Source organism: Molossus molossus, unplaced genomic scaffold, assembly GCF_014108415.1.
Source record: "Molossus molossus isolate mMolMol1 unplaced genomic scaffold, mMolMol1.p scaffold_m16_p_4, whole genome shotgun sequence".
Classification (NCBI taxonomy): Eukaryota; Metazoa; Chordata; class Mammalia; order Chiroptera; family Molossidae; genus Molossus; species Molossus molossus.
This window is the reverse complement of record NW_023425377.1, coordinates 52,085,170-52,101,453: the sequence shown is the minus strand read 5'-3', so window position 1 is coordinate 52,101,453 and position 16,284 is coordinate 52,085,170. Positions and strand designations below refer to the sequence as shown.

The 16,284-nt window shown below is 40.7% G+C and overlaps 1 protein-coding gene across 1 annotated transcript in view; it reads left to right on the top strand.

The window, feature by feature from the left end:
• Positions 1–16,284, top strand: part of INSR (insulin receptor) — a 230,720-nt gene that overhangs the window by 104,321 nt on the left and 110,115 nt on the right. Inside the window, exon 2 of the mRNA XM_036239654.1 lies at positions 13,086–13,407. Within this exon, the coding sequence (XP_036095547.1) occupies positions 13,086–13,407 (322 nt within the window). The remainder of the gene's footprint in view (positions 1–13,085; positions 13,408–16,284) is intronic.

Here is a 16,284-nt window from a genome sequence, read left to right as displayed (position 1 = left end):
TAAGCTTCCTTTTAGTCAGTCAATAAGAACCTAAGATAATCTTCGAGAGTGGTGAGTGCTATAAGAAAAATTCACAAGATAATATGCTAGAACATGGTTTGAAAAGGAGGGAGTGACTTCCAGTAGGGAGGTTAGGGAAGGTCTTTCTAAGATGTTGAGACCTGAAGAATGAGAAGGAACCAGTCATGGGAGGATAAGGGGTAGGGTGCTTTAGCCAGAATAGTACATGCAAAGGTCCTGAGGTAGGACTGAGCCTGGGTATGTGAGGGGCAGAAAGGAGGCCAGAGTGGCCGCTGCCTGGGGCTGGGAGGTCTCAGAGGGGCCAGCAAGTACTCAGACCACGTGAGACCTCTTGGCCTTGGCAAGGAGTTTATTTTTATTCTCTAAGCCTCTGCTTCCCAGTGTAACAGCCAGTGGCCATCAAAGTTAAAATAGAAATACAATGAAAAGTTTGGTTTCTCAGTAGAAAATGGAACCTGTGTGTACTCTTGGTGGGAATATAAAATGATACAGTCACTGTGGAAAACAATATGGCAGTTCCTCAAAAAATAAAAAAATGGAATTATCATATGATTCAACAATTCCACTTTGGGGTATATACATAAAAGAGTTGAAAGCAGAGTCTCAGAGAGATATTTGTACACCCATGTTCACAGTAGCATTATTGACAATGGTCAGAAGGTAGAAGCAACCCAAGCATCCATAGGTGGATGATGGATAAACACAATGTAGTCCTTTTGCACAATAGAATATTATTATTCAGCCTTAAAAGGAGGGAAATTTGAACACACAGATGGACCTTGAGGACATACTCAGTGACATACATCAGTCACAAAAGGACAAATACAGTATAATTTCACTCACAGGAAATCCCTAGAGGAGTCAGATCCATGGAGACAGAAAGTAAATGGTGGGTACCAGGGGCAGGGGAGAAGGATGGGGAGTTAGTGTTTAGTGGGAACAGATCAGAGTTTCAGTTTGGGAAGATGAAAAAGTCCTGGAGATGGATGGTTGCACGATAATGTGAGTGTCCTTAATGCCACTGAACTGTACACTTAAAAATAGTTAAGATGGCAAATTTTGTGCTATGTGTATTTTGCCACAATTTAAAAAATATGGTTTCTTGTTGCACTAACCACAGTCAACAGCCATAGAAGAGAAGTGGCTACTGTGTTAGACAGCACACAGATTGAGAACATTTCTGTCATTGTAGAAAGTTCCATCAAACAGTGCTACTCATATGTGAATGTGGCTTCAGGGGATACTTCTGTTCCCTGGGTCTGGTAGGTGGGGGTCCACTAGGGCCAATTGCTGCACCAATCAAGAAGCCCTGTATATTTGAACTGAATAACACTCTTCAACAACCAAATCATGTTTCAAGTCATGCAGGGAGTGAGTGAAGAAAGTACCTCTGAGTACAGGCTCTGCTATGGCTGAGGTCTGTCCAGCTACAGGAAAGCCATTTGTCCATGACAGTTTGGGAGGGGAGGGCTGGTCATTGAGGCCCAGGCCAGATGCCAAGGGACTTGAAATCAGGGGATAATTAGGAAGCAATGAGTAGTGAGACATTGGGAGAAAGGGCATGTGTACCAAGCTGCTGGAGGAAGCCAGAAAAGAGGCCAGCCTTCAGTGGACAAGTTCAGTAGCATTGAACAAGACATTTTCTTTTTTTATTTTATTTATTTATTTTTTGGTACGTGCACCTAGGGGAAACTGAACCTAGGACTCTCTGGTCCGCAGGCCAATGCTCTAACCACTGAACCAAACTGGCCAGGGTGAATAGACATTTTCTACAGCTACGAAATCCATGCACAGCATCTACCCCTCATCCAAAGAGCCTTCTCTTTCCTGCCTGTTCATTATCTCCTTCAGGTCACAGCAGGAATATTACCTCTCCTCACCTCTAGCACTCTGCGTGTTATCTATCCAATTACACATTTATATTTTTTAATAAGAAGGCATATTAGCCTTCTTCATGAGACTGTATGCTCCCAAAGGCAGGGTCTGTGTTCCTGAAGTGGCTGGCAGTTGTCTAGATTAGTAGTGCAAGCACATGTCTGTTGAAGCATTATGTGACTGTTGGGCAATTTGCTTAACCTTCCTTGACCTCAGTTTTTCCATTTATAAAAGGGAGACAATAATATATCTATTTATACCTGTACTGGAGCTGGCTTACTGGAGCCAATTGATTAATTTTCAGGGAATTTCTGAACTAGTTGTTAAACTGTTATTAATATTTTTTTCTTATTTTTATTGCTGATATTATTATAGATGTCCCAATTTCCCCCTTTTGCCTGCCTCCACCCAGCCCCACATTCTTCTCCTCTGGCAATCACCACACTGTTGTCTGTGTCGATGCATATATATCCTTTATTCCTTCACGTTCCTTTATCCAGGCCCACAACCTCGCCTCTGACAGCTGTCAGACTGTTCCATGTTTACATGATTCTGTTTCTTTTTTTTTTTTCTTGCCAAATGCCAAGAATGTATTTTTTTTTAATTTATTTATTTTTGTTACAGATGTTTCTCCTTTTTCCCCACTGATTCCTGCTACCCCACCCTTCCCACCTGGTTGCCAGCTTTGTTGTCCATGTTCATTGTTCATGCATACATGCATATAAGTTCTGTGGTTTATCTCTCCCCCACTACCCCTTCTTCTGGGGATTGTCAGTCTGTACCCCATTTCCACGTCTGTGGGGCTACCCCATTCCTCAGTTATGTTCATTATATTCCACAAATAAGTGAGATCATATGATACTTGTCTTTATCTGTTTGGCTTGTTTCGCTTAGGATAATACTTTCCAGGTCCCTCCATGTCGTCTCAAAGGATAAGAGATCTTTCTTTATAGCAGCTGCATAGTACTCCATTGTATATATGTACCACAGCTTTTTTATCCATTTGTCTACTGATGGACACTTGGACTGTTTCCAGATATTAGCTATTGTAAATAGTGCTGCTACGAACATGGGGGTACATATATTCTTTCTGATTGGTGTTTCAGGCTTCTTAGCATATATTTCTAGAAGTGAGATCACTGGGTCAAATGGAAGTTCGATTTTTAATTTTCTGAGGTAACACCATATTGTATTCCATAGTAGTTGCACCAGTCTGCATTCCCACTAGCAGTGCACTAGAGTCCCCTTTTCTCCACACCCTCACCAACACTTGTTGTTTGATGATTTGTTCATGGCAGCCATTCTGACAGGTGTGAGGTGATACCTCATTGTTGTTTTAATATGCATCTCTCTGATAATTAGTGATGTTGAGCATTTCTTTATATATCTTTTAGCTATTTGTATGTCCTGTTTGGAGAGGTGTTTAGTTCCTCTGCACATTTTTTAATTGAGTTCTTTGTCATCCTTTTGTTGAGCTGTATGAACACTCTATATATATTGGAAATTAACCCCTTATTTGATATATCATTGGCAATTATGCTCTCCCATACAGTGGGTGGCCTTTTCGTTTTGATGATTGTATCTTTCGCTGTGCAGAAGCTTTTGAGTTTGTTGTAGTCCCATGTGTTCACTTTCTCCTGTGTTTCTGTTGCCTTGGGGAATGTATCAGTGAAAATTCTGCTGTGTATGATGTCTGAAATGTTGCTGCCTACAGTTTCTTCTAGGATTTTTATGGATTCATGAGTCACATTTAAGTCTTTTATCCATTTTGAGTTTATTTTTGTGTATGGTGTAAGTTGTTGGTCTAGTTTCATTTTTTTTTGCATGTAGCTGACCAGTTTTCCCAACACCATTTATTAAAGAGGTTGTCTTTACTCCACTGTATGCTGTTGCCACCATTGTCAAATATTAATTGAGCATATTGCCTTTGGTCCATTTCTGGGTTCCCTGTTCTGTTCCACCGGTCTATATGCCTGTTCTTGTGCCAGTACCAGGCTGTTTTGATTACAGTGGCTTTGTAGTATAACCTGAAATCTGGTAATGTGATCCCTCCAACTTTGTTCTTCTTTTTCAAGATGGCTGTGGCTATTCAAGGTCTTTTTTGGTTCCATATGTACTTTTGAAGTATTTGTTCTAGTTCTGTAAAGTATGTCGTTGGTATTTTGATGGGTATTTCATTGAATCTATAGGTTGCTTTGGGCAGTATGGACCTTTTAATGATGTTAATTCTTCCAATCCATGAATAAGGAATGTGCTTCCACTTTTTTATAGCTTCCTCTTTTTTTTTTTTTTTTCAGTGTCCTGTAGTTTCTGCAAACAGGTCCTTTATTTCTTTGGTTAAGTTTATTCCTAGGTATCTTAATTTTTTTGCTCTGATGGTAAATGGGATTGTTTTTTTAATTTCTCTTTCTGTGAGTTTATCATTGGTGTATCAGAATGCTATTGATTTCTTGACATTAATTTTGTATCGTGCTACTTTGCCAAATTCATCTATTAAGTCTAGTAAATTTTTGATGGAGTCTTTGGGATTTTCTACGTATAGTGTCATGTCATCTGTGAATAATGACAGTTTCACTTCCTTATTTCCCATTTGGATCCCTTTTATTTTTTATTCCTGTCTGATTGCTGTGGGTAAGACTTTTAGTACTATGTTATATAAGAGTGGGCATTCTTGCCTTGTTCCTGTTCTTAAGGGAAATGGCTTTAGTTTTTGCCCATTGAGTATGATGTTGGCTGTAGGTCTTTCATATACGGCCTTTATTATGTCGAGATATCATACCTCTATTCCCAGATTGCTGAGCGTTTTTATCAGAAATGGGTGCTGGATTTTGTCAAATGCTTTTTCAGCATCTATTTATATGAACATGTAGTCTTTATTCTTCATTTTGTTTATGTGGTGTATCACATTTATTGATTTGCGAATATTGTACCAGCCTTGCATCCCTGGGATGATTCCCACTTGGTCATGGTGAATAATTTTTGTGATGTATTGCTGGATCCAATTTGCTAGTATTTTGTTCAGAATTTTGGTATCTATATTCATCAGCGATATTGGCTTGTAATCTTTCTTTGTAGTGTATTTTTCTGGTTTTGGAATTAAAATTATGCTGGCCTCATAAAACGAGTTTGGAAGTCTTTCTTCTTCTTAAATTTTTTAAAATAGTTTGAGGAGAATGGGTGTTTGTTCTTTTTTGAATGTTTGGTAAAACTCCCCCATGAAGCCATCCAGGCCTGGGCTTTCATTTGCTGGGAGAGTCTTGATTACCTCTTCAATTTCCTTAGTTGTTATTGGTCTGTTCAAATCTTCTATCTCTTCCCGGTCCAGTTTTGGGATACTGTGTATTTCTAGAAATTTGTCCATTTCACTTAGATTATCAAATTTGTTGCTGTATAATTGTTCATAATATTTTTTAACAATCCTTTCTATTTCTGTGTTTTCAGTTATTATTTCTCCTCTTTCATTTCTGATTTTGTGTATTTGGGTTCTCTCTCTTGGTTTCTTGGTGAATCTAGCTAAGGGTCCATCCATCTTGTTTATCTTTTCAAAGAACCAGCTCTTCATTCTTCTTTTTTTTTTTTTCATTCTTACCCAAGGACATTTTTCTATTTTTTGGTTCAGATAGACTGGGAGGGAGAGAGAGGAAGAGAGAGAGAAACATCCACGTGAAAGGGACACATCAAGTGGCTGCCATCTGCACGACCAACCAGGGCTGGCGACAAAGTGCCTTCAAGGTACGTGCCCTTAGTGGGAACCGAACTTGGATTTCTCTGGACTGCAGGCCTATGCTCAATTATATGAGCCAAACTGGCCAGGGCCCAGCTCTTTGTTTCATTGATATTTTGAATTGTTCTTTTGATATCCATATCATTTTTCTCTGCTCTGATCTTTACTATTTCCTTCCTTATACTTGCTCTGGGGTTTTCTTTTTGTTTGCTTTCTAGTTCTTTAAGTTGTGAGGTTAGGTAGTCTATTAGAAATTTTTCTTGCTTCTTGAGGTAGGCCTGTAGTGCTATGAATTTCCCTCTCAGAACTGCTTTCACTGCATCCCATAGATTTTGTGTTGTGTCTTCATTTTCATTGGTTTCCAGGAAGTTTTTAATTTCTTCCTTGATCTACATGGTAACCCATATATTGTTTAATACCATGCTATGTAGTCTCCATGTTTTCAAATGTCTTTGCATGTTCTTGTTGCAATTGATTTCTAGTTGCATGCCATTGTGATCTGAGAAGATTCTTTATATGATATCAATCTTCTTGAACTTGTAGAGACTTATTTTGTGTCCTACCATGTGGTCTATCTTTGAGCATGTCCCATGTGCACTTGAGAAAAATGTGAATTCTTCAGTTTTGGGGTGTAATTCTCTGTAGATATCTATTAAATCCCTTTGATCTAGCACTTCATTTAGAGTCTGTGTTTCTTTGTTAATTTTTTGTCTAGAAGATCTATCCAGTGATGTCAGCAGGGTGTTGAAGTCCCCTGCTATAATTGTATTGCTGTTAATTTCTCCTTTGAAGTCTTCCAAAATTTTTAAAATATATGTTGGTTCTCCTATATTGGGTGCATATATGTTTACCAAGGTTATATCTTCCTGTTGGATAGAGCCTTTCAATATTATGTAGTGGGCTTCTTTGTCTCTAGTTATGGCCTTTATTTTCAAATCTACTTTATCAGTTATGAATATTGCTACTCCAGCTTTTTTTTTTTTTTTGCTTTTTGTTTGCTTGAAAGATTTTATTTTTATCCCTTCATTTTGAACCTGTGTGAGTCTTTGTTGTGAGGTGGGTCTCTTGTAAACAACCTATATGTGAGTCATGCTTTCTTATCCAGTCACCTACTCTGTGTCTTTTTACTGGAGCACTCAGTCCATTTAGATTTAAGGTGATAATTGATATGTACTTATTTATTGCCATTTTTGTTTAGTGTGGTTATATTTTTCTTCCTATTTCTTCTACTAATTACGGAATTCCTTTTAGCATATCTTGCAGTGCTTGTTTTAATATATTCCCTTAGCCTATTTTTTTGGTCTGGGAAGCTCTTTTTTTGACCTCCTATTTTGGATGATAGCCTTGCTGGATAGAGTAGTTTTGGATTGACATACTTGCTGTTCATGACTTTGATTACTTCATGCCACTCCCTTCTGGCCTGTGGTGTTTCTGTTGAGAAGTCAGCTGAGAGCCTTATGGGGTTTTCTTTGTAGGTAACCTGTTGCTTCTCTCTTTGTGCTTTTAGGATTCTTTCTTTGTCTTTAATTTTTGGCATTTTGATTAGTATGTGTCTTAGTGTAGGCCTGTTTGTGTTCTTCTTACTTGGGGCTCTTTGTGCTTCTTGAACTTGAATGCTTTCTTCCTTCAGCAAGTTAGAGGAATTTTCTGTCACTATTTCTTCAAATATATTCTCTACCCCTTGCTTATTTTCTTATTCTGGGACTCCTATGATGTGAATATTATTACATTAACAGTTATTCCACAGTTCTCTTAAGCTGTCTCCCTGTTTTTTAATTTTTTTTTTCTCTTGGTTTTCTGATTGGTTGATTTTTTCTAGCCTGTCTTCTAATTCACTGATCCGGTCCTCTGCTTCCTCTACTGTGCTGGTTAGACCTTCCAATGTGTTCTTTATTTCTGCTATGTCACTCTTCATTTCTTCTTGGTGGTTTTTAATTTCCAACTGGTTTATTTTCAACATTTGTAGGTCTTTAGTCATGGTGCTCATGTCCTTACACATGCTGTTGAGCTTCCTGACGATCATGGCTCTTAATTCTAGTTCTGTTAACTTGCTTAACTGCACCCCATTTATCTCATCTTCGGTAGATGTCTCTTGTTCTTTCATTTGGCTTTTGTTTCTGTGTTTCACCATTTTGGATATCACTGTGGGCTTTGGAGCCTGCCAAATTTTCCCCGTGGGTGTTGGTGTTTTGCTGTTTTGGGCTCCCTCTCCTGGGTTTGGATGAGGCAGGGAGGACCCATGTTAAACAGCAGTGTCAAGTCTTACTTTCCTTGTTAGGGTTGCTAACCCCAGAATGGTACAGTGTTCTCTAGCTTTTTGCCTGGAGGCTATCAGTAGCAGTTACTTGAAGAGCTTTGGCTTCTCAGTTGGGTGAAAAACTCAGGTGTTCAGAATAAGGGGATTTCCGAGGGTGATGCAGATGCTGGTTGTTAATGGGCCTTAATTTTCATTTCAATGGCCACCGGGTGGGGTTGATTATCCATGGTAGTTGGGTTTGATTATCCAAGGGAGTTGGGGTTGATTATCCAAGGGAGTGGCCTCCGCCTCTTCCCAGAGCCCTGTGAAGGAGTAAGATGACCACTGTCCTGAGTGGCTGCAACTCAGCAAGAGCTCTGAACACCCTCCAAATCCTGAGTGTCCCCATACAGTTCCAGTCCAGTCTGCACTCCCTCTCCCGGATCCCAAGGTGAGTGGCTGTGTCTATTTTAGCATCTGTCCTTGCTCTGTAGAGCCGCTGTAGAGCCGCTTGGGAGTTTAACCCGAGGGCGCTGCTCACAGCTAAGGCGGCTGCAGTCTCTGGGCTTTCAGCCCCCCTCTCGCGCCTCTGCAAACCTACCAGGATCAAGTCAAGGTCCCTGGTTATATGGTTTTCCAAGCTGCTTTTCTGTTGCTTTTTCCTGATGATTTGTCTTTATTTTTGTTGTAATTCCAGTTTGGTTCTGGGAGATGGTCTTTGTAGCTCCCATTCACTCTGCCACCATTTTGGAATCTCTTCATTCATTAATAAGATGCTATTTAGCCTCCATGTGTTTGAAAGTTTATGAGTGTTTACATTGCAATTGATTTCCTGTTTTATGCCACTGTGATCTGAGAAGGTGCTTGATATGATTTCATTTTTCTTGAACTTGTATAGACTTAGTTTGTGTCCTAACATGTGGTCTGTCTTTGAGAATGTCCTGTGTGCACTTGAGAAGAATGTATATTCTGGTGCTTTAGGTTGAAATATTCTGTAAATATTAATTAAATCCAACTGATCTTGTTTGTCATTTAAGGACTCTGTTTCTTGTTAATTTTTGTCTAGAAGATCTATTTAGTGATGTAAGTCAGGTGTTAAAATCCTCTACTATGATTGTATTTCTGTTGATCTCTCCCTTAAAGTCCTCCAGAAGTTTTTAAATATATTTTTGCCTGGCTGGTGTTACTCAGTAGATTGAGCATTGTCCCATGGACTGAGAGGTCCCAGTTCAATTTCCAGTCAAGGCTTGTGCCTGGTTTGTGGGCTAGATCCCCCATAGGGGGCATGCAGGAGACAGTTGTTTGATGTTTCTCTCTCACGTAGATGTTTCTGTCTCTCTCTCCCTTTCTGTCCCTCTATAAAAATCAATAAATACATAGTTAAAAAAATTAAATATATTTTGCTGTGCCTAGTTTGGGTTCATATATGTTTATTAGGGTTATATCCTCTTTTTGGATTGATCTCTTTAATATCATGAATTGAACTTCTTTGTATCTTCTTAGGGACTTCATTTTGAAATCTATTTGATCAGATATGAGTATTGCTACCCCTGGTTTTTTTGTTGTTTCCTTTTGTGTGGAATGTTGGGGTTTTTTTCAACCCTTCACTTTTAGCCTGTGTGAATCTTTTGTTCTCTGTTGGATCTCTTGTAGACAGCATATATATGCTGTCTTTTCTTATCTATTTTCTTATCCTTATTTTCTTATCTATTCAGCTACTCTGTGTCTTTTGATTGGCACCTTTGAATTTAATCCATTTACATTTCAAGTTATTGATAAATACTCATTTAAAGCCATTTTTAACTTTATGTTTATGTTTCATTCTCTCTATAGTTCTTCTTCTTTGTAAAGAAGTCCCTTTAGCATTTCTTGCAATTCTTGTTTGGTGGTACTGAACTCCTTTAGTGTCTTTTGTCTGAGAAGCTCTTTATTTCTTCCTCGATTTTAAACAATAGCCTTGCTGTATAGCACAGTCTTGGTTTAGGTTCTTGTTTTCTTTTTTTTGTTTACTTCATGCCATTCCCTCTGGCCTGATGTGTTTCTGCTGAGAAATCTGCTGAAAGCCTTATGGGAGCTCCCTTGTAGGTAACTAACTGTCTCTCTTGTGCTACCTTTAAGATTCTCTCTTTGTCTTTAGCTTTGGCCATTTTAATTATGATGTGTCTTTGCTTGCATCTCCTTGGGTTCATCTTTGTGCTTCCTGAACTTGTGTAACTTTTTCTTTCACCAGATTAGGGAACTTTTATCCCTGGCTTGCTTTCTTCTCCTATTACACCTGTGATGAGGATATTGTTACATTTCATGTTGTACTAGATTTCCCTTTAAATATCTTTATTCTTTTTAATTGTTTTTCATTTTGTTGTCCTGTTTGGGTGTTTTTTTTCAACCTTGTCTTCCAAATTGCTGATTGTATCCTTGCTTCATCCATCCTACATTTAATTCCTTCCAGTGTGTTCTTGATGTCAGATGTGCTATTCTTCATTGCCTACTGGCTCTGGATCAGAGTTCTTTTTCCATGTTGATGTGATTTTCATTAAGTTCCTAGTAATTATCACTACGTTGTTTGAGCAACCTTATAAACCATTATTTTGAACTCTGTGTCTGATAAATTGCTTGCTTACACTTCATTTAGTTGTTTTTCTGGAGATTTTTCCTTTTGTTTCATTTGGGGGTTGTTTCTTTGTTGCCCCATTTTAGTTGTCTCTTTGTGTTTTCTATATGTTATATAGAACTACTATGATGCCCAGTCTTCGTGGGATGGCCTTATGTCATAAGTATCCTGTGGAACACAGTGGTGAAGTCCCCTTGATCTCCTGAGCTGACTGCTCTAGGAATGTCCCTTGTGTGGGTTATGTGGACCCTCCTGTTGTAATTGGGAGCTGATTGTGTTTGGCCCCTTTGTGGGTGGGATCAACTTTCACCCCTTGGAAATAAGTTAGCAGTATGGGGCCAGCAGGAGTTGGGAATGCAAATTTAATCGGCCCTTTGACTGGGATGACATGGGCCCTTGCCCTTCAAAGGTGAAATAGCTGCTTTTATTCTAGCTCAGCTGTGCTCTGCCAGAGGCTTCGAGGGGTTTGCACCAGATACCCCAGTTCTGAGTTGTGTCTCCTTTCACCTGTGAGGCTGTACCAGCAGGGATGTGCCAGCAGGGCTTGAAGGAAGATAACAAGACTGATCCCTCTGCTTGGGGTGGCACTGGTCCTTGGGTGGGTAGAGAGAGCTGTTCTCCTTTCTCTGCAGTACACTGCCAGAGGACCTGGTGGAGTGCTCCAAGGAAATCACGTCCAATGTCCAAGGTCTGATTCGCTCCCCCTTTTCCCCAGTGGATATGAATTTAGCAGAGTGGGGTCATACATTCCAGTCTGCTCTTTGATTAGGGTGGCATGGGTCCTCTGCCCTCGAGAGGAGAGGTAGCTGCTCTCCTTCTAGCTTCATACCAGAGCTTCTGAAGAGAGGCTCCAAGAGGGTTGCACCAGATTTCACAGTTCTGAGTTGTGACCCCTTTCCCCTGTGAGGCTGCACCTGCCAGAAGATGCAGGTGGGCTTGGAGAAATACATCAGGCCTGCTCACTCTGCTTGAGGTGGCACTAGCTCTTGGGAGGTATGAGAGCTTGTTGCCCTCTTCTGTCTCTGCAGCTCACTGCTAGAGACCCTGATGGAGGCCTCTGAGGGGGTCTTTTCACATGTCCCAGTTCTTCTTTGTACTTTCTTCCCCCTGTAGGACTGAGCTTTTGGAGGCAATGTGAGCAGATTTTGGAACTGCTAATCTAGGCAGTATTTTGTTGCGGGTGATGCAGGCCGTGGGCCCTATGGAAGGGAGCTAGGCATTCACCTTCTAGTTCAGCAGAGCCCTGCCAGAAGTTCTGATGGGCTGCTCCAAGGATTCCATGCCAGATTTCTCAATTCTGAATTGTGACCCCTTTACCCTGCAAGGCTGCACCTGCTAGATAGTGCAGGTGGGATTTGGAGGACAGGCTTAGTGTACTTTCTCCAGCTGGTGCTGTAAGACTAGACATGCTGGACCCTGGGAGGGAGATGCCATCTGAGTGTGGGATGTTGGCTCAGAACTGAGACCTCAGTAGCCTATCTTCCCAATCTCCAGTGCTATGCTACCCAGATCTTCTCCTTATGGCTTCTATGTGCTCCAAGTCTCCTTCCCTCTAACAGAGCCCCAGGTGAGTGCCCAAGAGCAAGTCCCTGTGCTTTAGCCTTTTAAGAGATCACCCAGGAAGGATTCAGACTCCCTCCTCTTCTGGATAGACAAAGTCCCTGCTTATTTTTGCTGACAAATGTTATGCGGCTTTTCATCCTGGCCCTGGTGTTCTGGGTTGGGGTTCCTGGCATGTGATTGAGACCCTGCTTTCTTCTTGGGGAGGGGGGGGGCTTTTGCAGCTGCAATATTTCTCCGGCTTCATGGCCTCACAGTCTTTGCACCTGGATGCGGGGAGCAGCCCTTTCCGCATTTCTGCCCTTCTTACCATTGTCTGTGTAGCTTCTTTTTTTTCCCCCCACTCCTTGGATATAATACAGTTCAGGTGACCTTCTGTTGTTACCTAAATTTTAGCAGTAACTCTGGTTTGGTGCCAGGAGAAGGTGTGTATTGCTTTCACCTATTCCACTGCCATTTTTCAAGTCTCCCTTACTTTACTTTATAATGCCACATTGATATAACTTATATTATGGTATATTGTTATAATTATTTTGTTTTATTAGTTATTGTTGTTTATCTCTTACTCTGTCTGATTTATAAATTAGACTTTATCATAGGTATGTATGTACAGGAAAGAACATAATATCTATAGTGTTGGGTACTATTCAAGATTTAGGCAGTCTTGGACTGTGTTCCCCACAGATGTGGGGGGCAGCTGTATTTATGCTTTTGTGGTTATTTGCTACTATTCTCTCTATATGGTGGAAATACTCTTAATGCTGTGGTACCACCTATCTCTCACCAGCTTCATGTTCAGTAACTTTAGGTTGGTGGTATTTACACTGTGGAAATCGGCAGATGTTACGAGTCATATCCTCTCTTACCCCTTCTTTGAAGTGGTTGTTAAACATTTACAGCACACCATTGCTTTGGGGGCTTAAATGAGTTTATGCTTTTGTTGATGGTTTTGTGCAGTAGAGATGAGGCTGTTATTAACACTCCCTAATCTAGCTTTGCTGTTCATGCAGACAGGAACTGGGCAAGCCATTGACCAGCTGTTTTTTTTCTCTTTCCAGTCTGCCCAACCATCTGTAAGTCACATGGCTGCACTACTGAAGGCCTCTGTTGCCACAGTGAGTGCCTAGGCAACTGCTCTGAGCCCGATGACCCAACTAAGTGCATTGCCTGCCGTAACTTCTACCTGGAGGGCAGGTGCGTGGAGACCTGCCCGTCCCCATACTATCACTTCCAAGATTGGCGCTGTGTGAACTTCAGCTTCTGCCAGGACCTGCACAACAGATGCAAGAACTCGCGGAGGCAGGGCTGCCACCAGTATGTCATTCATAATAACAAGTGCATCCCTGAATGTCCCTCTGGGTACACGATGAATTCCAGCAAGTGAGTCCTGGGTGTGGGTTCTAGGGGGTCGGACCAGCAAAGAGGGGAAGGAATGTGGGGTTGCTGATGGTAGTGCCACCTGTTAAAATCTAATGAACAAAATAAACTGACGAACAATATAAACTGACAGACACAATGGAACTGGAAGCATGGATACATGGAATGGACTGGCTGGTGCCCAAGGAGAGGAGGTTTGGGGCTGACTGGATAAATTAGGTGAAGGTAGCTAAAACACATGTATGTATACCCCATAGACACAGACAATAATTTGGTAAAGGCCAAGAGAGGGGGTGTGGGTGGGTGGAGGTGGGCAATGGGAGGAAAAGGGGAATACCTGCAATAATGTCAACATTAAAAGCTTTTAATAAAAAACAAAACTAAACTAAACTAAAAAACTGTGTGAAAAACCAGAATCCATTGTTATGAATGAGGGAGCTGTGATGACCAGGGGATATGCTTGGGTATCTTGGATGCCATTTGTGCCTCCTGTTTTGGTCCTGGCCTTTGAAGCAGGAGTTGACAAACTGTCTCTGTAAAGGGCCAGGGAGTAAGTATTTTTGGTATCTTGCACATATTTTTAAAACTTTCTGTGCTTACCTTTGGGAATAGAAAGCACACAGACAGAAATCCTTGGCTTCCCATAGAATCCTTCACATTTGTGGGACTGTTCGCACTGATGTGCCTTCCTAGCTTACACCCAAAATGGAACTCAGGTTTTTAAATGTTTCTTCTGATCTGGAGCTGGATGGTGTGTTGAGACTTGATTCTTGATTATTCCCAGGGTTTTCTTATACTTTGAAGCATAGTGCCATGAAACCATTTCCTGTTATTTGGGTGAGAAAGAGCAGGGTTTTCTTTCTTTGTTGTGAGTCATATGTCCTATGCACATTGCAGATTTTTTGTTCATGTTGTTAGCTTAGATGAGCTATTTTGGTTTCTTGGGGCTGTAACTAAGGTTTAAAACTCTGCTTCCTGGTTTTGTGTTGCGGTTTGAAAAGAAGAACCTCCACAAAACAACACACAAATCAGAAACAGATGCACACTGAGGGGCCTTGAGCTGACCTGCTTATGTAAAAAAAAATCTTCCTTTTCAGACTTTGAGAATCAGCCAAATGAAAGTGTTCTGGTGGGAATGTTGTTTCCCTGGGTAGGAAGTGTAGGAAAAACAATCTTTTTAATTTTTTTTTCCTTTATTGATTTTTTTAGAGAGAGAAGAAGTGAGAGGGAAAGAGAGATAGAAACATCAATGAGAGAACATTGATTGGCCACCTCCTACGTGCCTCACACTTGGGATTTGGCCCACAACCTGGGCATGTGCCCTGACTGGAAATTGAACTGGTGACCTCTTGGTGCACACCAGCCGGATGAGAAAAACTATCTGTATTTCAGTTCTTATGAGTCTCTCTTGGAGTGTTTGTGAAACCTACAAGGTTTTGTTTTATTAGTTTTTGACAAAAATCTGTCATGTGGCTTTGTTGACCAAAAATAGGTGACTATAAATCACTTTGCATGCCAGGCAGAACTATTTTTTCTTCCTTTTTGGGGGCCAGTTTATCAGTAAAATGACTGTATTCCTTTTGATTCATTTCTGTTTTTTTTTTCCCCTCAATTAACATCTTCTGGTAAGATGTTTGTTTAAAAGACATTGGCTTTATCTGTAACAAAAATAAATTAATAAAAATTGGAGAAAAAAAATTTAAAAAATAAATAAAAGTCTTTGGCTTTAAATAAAAGGTATTCCCTCCTTTGTTGTTCTCCTGATGGTGTGATGGACCCTGGAACTCAAGCCTCAGGAAATGGACAGTGTACCTGTGATGCTTGTGACTTTTGCTGAGTGAGAGAGGGCAAAGCGAGCGAAGCTAATTATGACTCAATGGCGCAATTTTACTTCAAAGGTTTTAAAAAATTTTAATATTTTTTCTTGTGAAACTTTTATTTTATGAAAGACATTAGTCCTGTCACATTTTTTAACGTGATTTGATATCAAATAAGACCAGATATGCTTTCTTCCATTCTGGTGGCTTATCTGGAAATAGTGTTTTCAAATCAGAGGTCTAGGGTCACATGGGGAATTGTGGTCACTCTGAGACATTGGGTGGGAGTAACATATGCTCTTCACTGAAATAATTAGTACTTGGTATTTGAGGTGAATGTTAAGTTTGTCTTGTTTCCCTCCCCCTAGAATGCTATACCCCTTGATCTTTGCATGGCCAGCATCTTCTTGACATCCAAGTCACAGTTTCAAGTCACTTCCCCAACTCTACCATAAACTTCCCAAGGGAATCAGTTAGCTCCTGCTGCATAATAGAACAGCCAAGCACTTAGTAACCTAACACTCGTTTATGATTTCTGATGGCTGATGGGTGGTTTGTCTGGCATGGGCAGGTTCAACCCTGACTGATAGCATAAGGTAGCTGCTCATATCTTAGATGAGCAGCCGGGGCCTCTCTCCATGTGGTTTCTTGTCCTGGAAGCCAGGAAAGGCATGTTCCAATGTGCAAGTACTTTTCAAGCCTCTGCTGACATTATGTTTGCTAACGTCCCATCAGCCAAAGCAATTCATCTGGCCAAGTCCAGATTCACTGAGTGAAGAGATAGACCCCACTTCTTGATGGGGAAGCTGTAAAGAATATGTGGCCATTTATAATATCTCACAGGGAAAGTCAGTTGTTTTGTTCATTCTCATGTGCCTGTGGCTTAGAGCAGCCATTAGCAGTGGACCAGAGAGTAAATATTTTTAGCTCTGAAGGCCATCTGGTCTCTGCAGCAGCTACTCTGCCCTGATGGTATGAGGACAGCCATGGATATCATAAACCAACGGGTGACTGCATATAACGTTATTTAAAAAAATAGGTGGCTATCTGTATTTGGCATTCG